Here is a 12,926-nt window from a genome sequence, read left to right on the forward strand (position 1 = left end):
GATAAACTTACTTTTTTGTCTAGAAATTCTTAATAATACGTATATAATATTTAGCCTGATTTGGGATATGTAATTATTTTATTTAAACGTAGATCTGTAAGGCTATACAAACATAACGTACCTAAATAGGAAGACCGATCGATATCTGATGATATTTATAAATAGATAGGAAGACCGATCGATATCTGATGATATTTATAAATAGATATGAAGACCGATCGATATCTGATGATATTTATAAATAGAAAGGAAGACCGACCGATATCTGATGAAATTCATAAATAGATAGGAAGACCGATCGATATCTGATGATATTCATAAATAATTAGGAAGACCGATCGATATATTACATGCAGTCGTCTTGCCTTTATAAATATCATATAATGGTGTAACCACATCATAAAATGGTGTAACCACATCATATAATGATGTAACCATCATATAATGCTGTAACCACATCACATAATGATGTAACCACATCACATAATGGTGTAACCACGTCACATAATGGTGTAACCACATCATATAATGGTATAACCACGTCATATAATGGTGTAACCAAATCATATAATGGTGTAATCACATCATATAATGGTGCAACCACATCATTTAATGGTGTAACCACATCACATAATGGCGTAACCACATCACATAATGGTGTAACCACGTCACATAATAGTGTAACCACATCATATAATTGTATAACCACGTCAGATAATGGTGTAACCACATCATATAATGGTATAACCGCGTCACATAATGGTGTAACCACATCATATAATGGTGTAGCCACATCACATAATGGTATAACCTCATCATATAATGGTGTAACCACATCATATAATGGTGTAACCACATCGCATAATGCTGTAACCACATCACATAATGATGTAACCACATCATATAATGGTGTAACCATATCACATAATGGTGTAACCACATCATATAATAGTGTAACCACATCATATAATGGTGTAACCACATCACATAATGCTGTAACCACATTACATAATGATGTAATCACATTACATAATGGTGTAACCACATCACATAATGGTATAACTACATATAATGGTGTAACCACGTCATATAATGATGTCACCATCATATAATGCTGTAACCACATCACATAATGATGTAACCAAATCACATAATGCTGTAATCACATCATATAATGATGTAACCACATCATATAATGGTGTAACCACATCATATAATGGTGTCACCACGTCATATAATGATGTAACCACATCATATAATGGTGTAACCACATCACATAATAGTGTAGCCACGTCACATAATGGTGTAACCACATCATATAATGGTGTAACCATATCATATAATGGTGAAACCACATCATATAATGGTGTCACCACGTCATATAATGATGTAACCACATCACATAATGGTGTAACCACATCATATAATGGTATAACCATATCATATAATGGTGTAACCACATCATATGATGGTGTAACCACATCATATAATGATGTAACCATCATATAATGGTGTAACCACGTCACATAATGGTGTAACCACATCATATAATGGTGTAATCACATCATATAATGGTGCAACCACATCATATAATGGTGTAACCACATCACATAATGGCGTAACCACATCACATAATGGTGTAACCACGTCACATTATAGTGTAACCATATCGTATAATGGTATAACCACGTCACATAATGGTTTAACCACATCACATAATGGTGTAATCACATCACATAATGGTGTAACCACATCACATAATGGTGTAACCACATCACATAATGGTGTAACCACGTCACATTATAGTGTAACCATATCATATAATGGTATAACCACGTCACATAATGGTGTAACCACATCATATAATGGTGTAACCACATCATATATTGGTGTAACCACATCATATAATGGTGTAACCACATCACATAATGGTGTAACCACGTCACATAATGGTGTAACCACATCATATAATGGTGTAACCACATCATATAATGGTGTAACCACATCACATAATGGTGTAACCACATCACATAATGGTGTAGCCACATTACATAATGGTGTAACCACATCACATAATGGTGTAACCACGTCACATTATAGTGTAACCACATCATATAATGGTATAACCACGTCACATAATGGTGTAACCACATCATATAGTGGTGTAACCACATCATATAATGGTTTAACTACATATAATGGTGTAACCACATCACATAATGGTGTAACCACGTCACATAATGGTGTAACCACATCATATAATGGTGTAACCACATCACATAATGATGTAACCACATCATATAATGGTGTAACCACATCACATAATGGTGTAGCCACATCATATAATGGTGTAACCACATCACATAATGGTGTAACCACATCACATAATGGTGTAACTACATCATATAATGGTATAACCTCATTACATAATGATGTAACCACATCATATAATGGTATAACCTCATCACATAATGATGTAACCACATCATATAATGCTGTAATCACATCATATAATGGTGTAACCCAGTGTGTGAAATAACCGTGCGCCCAACCGCCAGAGACGCAAAATTCTGTCACAGTCGACCATATTTTTTGGTATAGATGCCTGACTGGACTTTCCGTAAAAGAAAAAGATGAATCAAATCTTTATCTCATCGATAACGAAGTTGTAACAAGCCAAGGAACAGAGCTCGTCAATTTCATGATCGGGATCGAAGTTATTGGAACTAAGTCCTACGGTCTACATATGTATTGTTTCCCATCTCCACAACTAGCAACTGGTCCAGGATATTGCCAGTATATCTCTAGTCTCTTGCGAAATAGATGATAAAGATCTACTGGAGATCTCTGAACTGTAAACGAGTAAATCAGGATCAATCTTGTAGCACTCCACCCGTCACATAATCGCTTTAAAGACTACAGCTTCCGTGCTTCCGCCTGATATCGCAAAGAAATAAAAAGGGGGGGGAGAGAGAGTTGATTTAAAGGTTACTCCCAATAGGCTGGGAGCCGCCTACGCCCCTAGAAGCTCTAGGGTAACTGGTGCAAAATCCTGCATTCTGAGCATTTCCTGGCACTTCATTTTCACTTTCAAATCGTCTTCTTCTTAAACAAAATCTTTATGTTACAGATACTTTTTTTTAAAGAATTCTTAAGTGATAATTGCATCTGACAACTGACGAAAATATCCTAAATATATATCAGTGTGTCGTCTTATTTATCCTAGAATTAAATGATATACTGGTGTTGATGATTTTAAATGATGCAATTCCATATATTAAGTATTTACCTTTTATATCACTTTCACTCAAAATCTCAATAAAATTGAATAACTCCTAAACTTTTCGGTTCTTAAAACGGGGTGTTGGTTCTGGACCCCCAACCCCCTCTGGATCCACCCTTGTATGATGGTGTAACCATATCATATAATGATTTTATGACCTCATATAATGAATCTGCCACTTAGTAACATTCCAAGAATCGACACAAAACACTTGATATTCATAATCGTTAGGACAAATAGCTCGAAACAAAAATTACGTTTTCTTTAAAAGTTTAGGAAATTTTTCCAAGCGCCATGCTCCAGTCTGTAATCATTTTAAAAATAAATAACTAGGCGTGAGAATCATTCAGAGTTTATTTACCTGCAAATATCATTTATTCTGAAAGTTGTAAATCATGTTAGTAGTATCTTTTCAATTTTCAGTCGGTTTGCTTATACATGTAGATACAATGATGGATATTTGAAGAAAGATCCCCTTGGTTACCGTTGTTTTACATGGTAGTATACATGCATCTTATGTTAAGTAACGATAACGCCGAGGCCTCCCACAACTCCTGAAGTTGGTTCGAATGAAGTTCCTTGTATTTATTCCAAACGACTGGAGGAGTGAGTATATGTACTGCAGTAGGGTCCTACTTGGTGACACTGGCTCTCGTAGGAGAATGTACGCGGTTTCTGTGAAATAGAAAAAGAATGTCAAGAAATTATGATTGTACTAATGAAAAGGTTAGATAGTTTTTAATGTTTCGGTAACCAGGATATATAACTGCCGTAGTTTATCATTACTAACATTTACATCAATCGTTCTTTAATCAATAAACCATGTTCCTATATGGAATGATTCACAGCGAGTACAATATTTTCATAAGTGCATTCATATCACACAACAATCCTTTTTACATATGGCGTTACTTAGCTCACTGTCTTTTTTCTGACATGGCTGCAGCACCTTTAATAGATTTCATCACTTCATTGCCTTTGGTTGACTATTCGAGTGTTTAGCTTTAACTAAATATCATATGGCAGTTGTTACATGAGTTCACTTTTGAGAAGTCAAACTGTATAACAGTTCTTTTCCTCCCTTGATCTATTTTTACTTATTATATGCTGTACATTTGTGCCCCTTTCCTTGTAGTATTTGTTTAGTTTTCGGTCAGCCACATTACGGTTTGATGATCCTGTGCACAAAGGAACAGGTTAGTGTTAACAAATGGAACTACAATGATCTCGGAATAAATTCCTTTTCTTTAAGTCGTAACTTGCAAATATTGGAAGTTCTGATGAAAATGACTAATATTTGTTTTAATATATGTATCACATTTATAACCCTGCCCTCCTCAAGAAAACGACCCAAAAAAAAATGAAAAGCAAAAAAAAACCAAAAAAAAATAGATTGAGAAAATATTGGATCTGAACTCGGAAAGCATACGTTATGTGTACGATTACCGAGCATCTTAACCACTATGCCACCCAGGCATATAAGTTTTAAGGTTTAACGTTTGACCGGCTGCTAAATCTCAAGGTAAATTTTGAGAACGATTTCTGTCATATTTTAGCCATTTTCAACAAGAGGGCCACCTTAAACCAAATTTCCTTAAATGGACTTATGTGCAGCCATACTCAAGTAAAACAATTTCAGTGTTTTGATTCTGGTTTGGGGTGGCCTTTTGCATCAGTGTACACTTGTTTAGGCCCATTACGTTACATCTACTTTATACTCTGTATAATCACGGTGATTTTTACGCTTATCAAATAAAGATATTATCAACATATAGATATCTTTATTGAGTAATTTTGGGTAAACACAAGTATAAACTGCCATTGTATAACAGAATATTTGTAAAAAAAAAATGATATTCAAGAAAAAAGTATTTATGTAGGCGAAATTACATACCCTGTGCGCCAACTTTCTTTCTGGAGAGGGACGTTAAACAATATACAATCAATCAACAATCACTTATTCAATTATTCGAAGGAATATTGTACATACAGTAAATTAATTGATTGATATCCACCCTCCTATTTATCATGAAAATTAGAAAGGATTATCAATGATATTTCGTCTGAATTCTAGTATATTATAATCTATCAACAGTTTTGCCTTAAATTCTAATGGATTGTATCAACGAAATACAACATAGAATCTTGCAAAATACATTATTTTTTAGAGATAAATTTTAGGTTTGAAAATGCATTGTGAGGGTATGAACTGCTGGTATATGTTTGATGAAGCTCTAATACTTCTTTTTACAATCTATTTTCCTTTAAATTATATGAACTTTTAAGATACTGATTTTATGCTATATACTTTTAGTTTTACATTATGACCCCTGGGTCGAGGCCTCTGCTGGTGGATTGTTAGTCCCCGAGGATCTCTACATCCCAGTAGCTAAGTACTTCGTTACTAGCTTGAAAATACGGATGTATATTTAATTGCTGTTATAAAATTTAGAAATTCATTTCAAAATTAAGGATTATCTCCCTCATGCATAACTCTTATCCGTGGACGAATTTGGCTTCACTTTTTTGGCACGCTGTTTTTGGCTATATTTAGCTCTAATACTTCATAGTTATTTCGGATTTCAAACATTTCGGTTGAGCATCACTGAAGAGACATTATTTGTCGAAATGCGCATCTGGTGCAACAAAATTGGTACCGTATAAGTTTTACATTATGACCCCTGGGTCGAGGCCTCTGCTGGTGGATTGTTAGTCCCCGAGGGTCTCTACAGCCCAGTAGCTAAGTACTTCGTTACTAGCTTGAAAATACGGATGTATATTTAATTGCTGTTATAAAATTTAGAAATTCATTTCAAAATTAAGGATTATCTCCCTCATGCATAGCTCTTATCCTTGGACGAATTTGGCTTCACTTTTTTGGCACGCTATTTTTGGCTTTATTTAGCTCTAATACTTCATAGTTATTTCGGATTTCAAACATTTCGGTTGAGCATCACTGAAGAGACATTATTTGTCGAAATGCGCATCTGGTGCAACAAAATTGGTACCGTATAAGTTTTACATACTAGAGGAGAGAGAGAGGCAGAGAGAGAGAGAGAGAGAGAGAGAGAGAGAGAGAGAGAGAGAGAGAGAGAGATGATGATGATGATGATGACGTCTGTTTCCGGTTAATGTCCTTCACCAACTGTAGATGATCACACTAAATCTGGAGTTACACGTGGCAAATGGTGCCCTGGGTGTAATCTTAGAGGATTGTTTATCGAGCCAGCGCCTACCGTGACACGGAATATCCAAGTTGAATGTCAGTTCCGAAAGACATCGAAATATCAAGCATTTAGTGAAGGAACAGTCATTCTATATTTTCAAGTATTTGGTTTTAGACAGCTGAGAAACGAGCGGGGCTTCATCCGTGACCCCCGGGTCACGTTTTCGAATTAGTACAATGGAAATTAAAGAAGGTAAGATGAAGATAACGAACATCCCATAACTCATATAAGCAATACAAGATAGAGAGTTAGTCAAACACCGACCTCTGGGTATACCAGAGGTGGGGCCAGGTGCCTAGGAGGAGTAAGCATTCCTTGTCGACCGGTCACACCCGCCGGGAGTCATGTATCTTGATCAGGTAAACAGAGTTTTCCGTAGTCAAAATCAGTGTGTCAAGAACGACCCAACAAATGCTATGAAACACGTCAGACAGCATTTGACCTAATGATAGGTTGTATAGGCAAAGTAGATAGTTATAACGACGATGTAGTTTGCGAAAGGCTGACTTTAAACGAGACTGTTGAAACCCCTGCACCATCAACCATAAACATAGTTAGATTTACAGGTTTTCCAACCGCATTCATAACCTGGATTAAGTAACTGAATAAATTTGAGATAAAATAATATCTCAGCTAAAATATATCAAACAATCAGAATTAATTTGCGATTACTGATGCAAATACGAACTCACAAAATGAAAATTCTTTAACATGATTGGTAGAGAAAATTATTGAATGTCGTTATAACGATCTAGTTCGTCAATACAACTTCGCATTGGTTCAAATGCTGTCTGACGTGTTTCATACCGATTGTTAAGCCGTTCTTGGCACACTGATTTTGACTGCGAATAACTCCGTTTACCTGATCAGGATATGGGGCTCACGGCGGGTGTGACCGGTCAACAGGGGATGCTTACTCCTCCTAGGCACCTGATCCCACCTCTGGTGTGTCCAGGGGTCCGTGTTTGCCCAACTATCTATTTTGTATTGCTTGTAGGAGTTATGTGATTGATCACTGTTCGTTATCTTCACCTTGCATTATGGAAAATCTATATTCAATATTCTATTCTTTATCAACTCTGTGGTAGAGATTCATTGGCCAATGCAAATGACAGATTTTAATTTTTGATGATATTTGTCATTCCAAGCCAGCAACGTTTTTAAGTAAAAAATATTCAGTGAGTAACCACACGAACACAGAGAAAGCAAACTTCGGACTTTTTCCTGCTCATCCTAAAATCACGTGACCACCGGTGTTTTGCTATTCTACTTATTAAACTCATAGTTTGTAACATAGCTGTAAATACATACATTATTGACGTAAAATCGCATTATACAGTCAATTCAGATCCATTTGATGTAAATATGATCAAACATATGTGTTTTGTCGCCGTTAAGGGAGGGGGGACGATCGCCAGCATTGTAGGAAACATGCGTTATTTACTTTCTCCGATGCTGGCATCCGCCATATCCCTTATACTGATAATTAAAGTACACTTGATTGATTGAATATCTAAATTTTCAATCATCTGTTACCTACCGACTTTGTATTTCTCTAGTTGGTTACAGGAATAAACCACGGCAAAGCTACTATAATCCGTATCTAGGACCCAGTAGTTCCCCTTGGGTAACACAGGTGCGGCTGAAATGAAATCAATACTTTAAAACAACAAGAATCACCATAACATCGGACCCAGTTACACGGAGGTTAGTTCAATTTTAACTAACAGTTAACTTGTTATTGACTTTTTACATTTATTCAGTGATAACTAGACTTAAACTGTCGGTTAAACTTAACTAACTTATTTGAAAGTTGGTCCAGCACGATAGTGTTTAGGCAGCCCCATCCTCATGTGACTTACCAATGTTAATGGTTGAAAGCGAAAAAACTGTATCAATTTCCACTGAATATAGTTTAATTTGATTAGTAACCAAAGAAAATGTGTATGTTGCCACCCCTTTTAAGATGTCAGACATACAAAAACAGAAGTATATGAATCAACATAGAAAGCACATATTTTCGTCAAACAGAATCATGCAAGGTGAAGATAACGAACAGTGATCAATCTCATAAATCCTACAACCAATACAAAATAGATAGTTGGGCAAACACGGACCCCTGGACACACCAGAGGCGGGATCATACATTTGTATAAATAGATAAAAACTTCTTAAAATGACAAATTCTTAATGTCAATCTTTCGAAAAACTGCTGATTTATAAATATGTATAAACCGATTGTGGATATTAGGGAACTAATTGTATCATAGAAATACAGTAGAGGAAATACCAGCATGAGAGTAATTGCCCTTCACAATTTGTTTATTATTATAAATAATTGATTATCTATGAGGGGGAAAATCAATGTTTTCACAATCAATAATTTAGTAGTTTTTTTTTTTTTTTTATTTCATCCAGTAAATAAAATGCCTCTGACAGATATGTCTCTAATACGCAAAATTTAATTTAATAAAGATTTTTCGAAAACCTATCACATCACATGAGGATCGATCTACCTTGAACATCAGCACAATATTGTTAAACGACAAAACATCAGCACAATATTGTTAAACGACAAAACATCAGCACAATATTGTTAAACGACAAAACATCAGCACAATATTGTTAAACGACAAAACATAAGCATAATACCCTCTTTTCCATTCGTTCTGTATTTTTCTGTGCTAAGATTCACAAAATTCAATGGTTTACGGTAAGTCTTACGTACTGGAATAGTAGGAGAGCTGTCCTCTTTCCGGTTCGTTGATTGGATCAAAGACTTCTCCAACACCTTTCAATCTTACCGGTTCACCCGCTCTAATGTTAAAAGAAATACAGTAGTACTAGTTTCAGAATTAGATATCTTGCCAATAAGAAGAATTGGCATGAAAGTTAATCTTGAAAATACTAAAGTAAAACATGCTTATAGTGAAGTGCTGGGAAGGAACACTTTTGATTAGTTATACTATTGTGTTAAGTAAACTCGTAATATGTTCTCAAACTGCAAGAAATAAAAGTCACTGTGAGCTTGAATTCATTATAAACATATCCGCTGTAACCGTCTTTCACTGTATATAGTTAGGATAATACGATGGAGCCTTGACTATCTTTTAAATGGATCAAATATATGTACATGTACCAAATACATGTATACAAAATTGTAAATGACAACCTCAACTTAAAATTGTACACATCTAGTTTTCAATGCAAGGTGAAGATAACGAACAGTGATTAATCTCATAACTCCTACAAGCAATACAAAATAGATAGTTGGGCACACACGGACCCCTGGACACACAAGAGGTGGGATCAGGTGCCTAGGAGGAGTAAGCATCCCCTGTTGACCGGTCACACCCGCCGTGAGCCCCATATCCTGATCAGGTAAACGGAGTTATCCGCAGTCAACATCAGTGTGCCAAGAACGGCTTAACAATCGGTATGAAACACGTCAGACAGCATTTGACCCAATGCGAGGTTGTATTGACGAACTAGATCGTTATAACGACCATAGAATTTGCGAAGTGCTGACTTCAATCGAGACTGTTGAAATCCTTGTACCATCAACTTGTTTGTAGAAGGCATATGTTGAATCGTTTCTGATTTTTTAATTTTCTCACTACAGGTTCAATTGAATTTTCAATGTTTTAACAATATTACCAAGATTCCGCTTATAACTTTGTCTTGTTTCGTGATAACTTGAACATTGTACAAAAAAGTGATTATACAGCACTTCAATAAATGCTTTAATTTATAACCTCCGGGCATTTCCGATCATCTTCCAAACTCAAAGGCTAACAGATGAACAATTTCTGTACACAAAATATACACGTTTGTTTTAAAATGTGAACCTTTTGATTAATCGGGCGATAAAAAATCACTCAAAACTAGTCTCATGGTATGTTCACAGGTGTCATGGTACTGGACTACCCCCCACCCACCCACCCCCAAATTCATTCATGGAGAGCCCCACCTTCAAATGATCTGTAACACTTTAAGTTTGAATGGTGAAGTATCACTGTTTATTATCTTAGGCAGTGTACCACTGATACCTATCTAAATTCACACACAACTGGACATCGGCACGCCCTACCTTCTTTTGATTCCCGTAGTAATAACCCGAATCGTATTGTCTGTGTTCAGGCTGTATGTTGACTTTGCACACGTGACTCCGTCTAATTCATTCAGATGGAACCTCGCATATTCGTACCAAGTTCCAAGATACTAAAATGTAAAAAAAATAAAATAATAATACTAATAATAATAATAAAATTGATTTTTATTGTTTTATCTTTGTATTAAATTGGGATTACAAAATGAAATATATGCAGGTGTGTTGCTAGAAAGAAAACAAGATGACTAGTTCAGTGATTCTCTCTCTCTCTCTTTCTTTCTTTCTTTCTCTCTCTCTCTCTCTTAAAGAATACTAGAATACTAATTTATCTAGAAATATTTTAATCACCTGGGCTCATATTCACAAGACATCTTACGACTAAGTTAACAAAAATAATTCTGTGTGATAATCAAATAAAATAATTCTGTGTGATAATCAAATAAAATAATTCTGTGTGATAATCAAATATGATCACAAGGTCATAAGTATGTATTCAAGTTTTTTAAACCATGGATGTACTTTACATGTCAATTAAGAAAATCTACAAGAAAAGTGTTTGTAAATCTTAATCTTAGTCGTGGGATATTTTATAAGGTGCACGTTTATTTAGTTGATATTGGATCGGTGGTTCTTAGCTAGAGGAAAATGTTAAAAGTTAACAGACGACAAGCACAACGGACCACGTTCGATTTGAAAAGTTAACGACGACAGCTACAAGAAGAAAATGAAAATATAATGCGTTTTTATTCTCAAAGATTTCACTTGAAATTTTAAAATCATTCGAATACCAAATTAGGAAGCATTGCAGTTCATACCCTTAAGTATTCTCAAAACTGAAATTTATTTCGTATGTTCACATTCTACTCTCTGTTGGAATTCCTAGCCGTTTAAATAGATTTACTATATCTACAACTGTATTACAATGGGTACCGGTATTTATAACGCAAAAACATTGAAAATGTAAATATACATCAATATAGAATCTAGCGCGAAAACTCACTAAAATATGATAAGCGCTGAAATATATGCGCTGAAATCGTGCTGTTTGAATCTCTATATACCAAGTATCTTAGTTATTCATATAGTGTTATAAATGAATATACTTGTTTCGAATTAAAAACACATCTACAAGATATATCGAAAAGCAATTTAAGTTACTCCAAACATGAAACACGAATCGTATGAATTACTTACGGGTTCGAGTTGGAAGTACATTAGGTTGGGAATGTTTTGACAAAAGCCAGGACTATACACTTGCCCATAAACAGCTGGAAAACACAGAGCAATTCCGAAGAGTGCCTTAGCGAGGTTCATCTTTGGTAAAAAGCGTCTCAGCGTGTGCAGTGAGTAACAATTTAATGTCGGTGCATTCTATATATATATATATATATACATACTTCCAGATAGGTGGGGCTGCAACTTAATGTACATAAAGTTCCCATTTTGACAAAACGTGTATCAATAAAAAAAAAATAATAATTGATAGAGATGCATTTTTATTAAAATACAAAGTCATCTCTATCAATGGCTGATTTATATCTTCTTAGTTGGAAAATCATCGAAAAATCAAATAAATCATTGTCGTTATCGAGCTACTGTCATTCAACGTACAGACGAAGGTTGCACTGTAATCAAATGCTCCTCCGTATCAAGCCATGGATGCGTGATTTTTCTTGTTTGACATATTTAACATGGGGAAACCTTCTTCCTGTCTGACAAATGTCCACTTCTCCATCAAATGATCCGAGGCGAATTTTTACCACAGGAAGGAAGTACCGGGGTATACCACCTATAATTCTTTTTTCGAAAGATAACATTTTTCCTCTTTCTCTAGTGGAGTCACGCTTTCCAGTCTGACCATTAAATATCGGGACAGAGGGTGGCACATCTGATTTCTTAAAAAATGTCATTTTACTGTGATGTCATAATAATTATTATGATAATTGAATATGATAGCTATAATAATGATATTTCTTTTATTGATGTATCGCATGTAATATTTCAGGAAAGTCCAAGAATTATCAAAGGCATTTTTTTTTTACAATTTGTAAGGAGCATATATTTCTTCTTTATGGCATAAAATTATACAATTAACAACAGTACATTCGTGATATGAGAGAATGGGTCTTTTTGAAATATAAGGTATATGTACACTTGTAATTGATGAATTATAGGGATCAAAAACAGATTATTGGAACCTGACTTGTCACGTGACACCTACTGTAGATAACATACTTATGAAGTAAAGTTTCTCTGTTGAATGCAAGGTGAAGATAACGAACAGTGATCAATCTCATCACTCCTA

The 12,926-nt window shown here is 35.1% G+C and overlaps 1 protein-coding gene across 1 annotated transcript; it reads right to left on the bottom strand.

Moving 5' to 3' along the window:
- Positions 1–3,651: 3,651 nt before the first annotated feature.
- Positions 3,652–11,952, bottom strand: LOC125661367 (apolipoprotein D-like). The gene is made up of 5 exons (XM_048893359.2): positions 11,816–11,952; positions 10,601–10,731; positions 9,239–9,327; positions 8,051–8,152; positions 3,652–3,958 (listed from the first exon to the last, which is right to left on the bottom strand). Exons 1-5 carry the CDS (start codon positions 11,933–11,935, stop codon positions 3,798–3,800), a joined length of 603 nt encoding a protein of 200 aa, XP_048749316.2. The 5' UTR covers positions 11,936–11,952; the 3' UTR covers positions 3,652–3,797.
- Between the last annotated feature and the right edge of the window lie 974 nt (positions 11,953–12,926).

The sequence above is a fragment of the Ostrea edulis genome, chromosome 8 (assembly GCF_947568905.1).
Source record: "Ostrea edulis chromosome 8, xbOstEdul1.1, whole genome shotgun sequence".
In the NCBI taxonomy this organism is placed as follows: domain Eukaryota; kingdom Metazoa; phylum Mollusca; class Bivalvia; order Ostreida; family Ostreidae; genus Ostrea; species Ostrea edulis.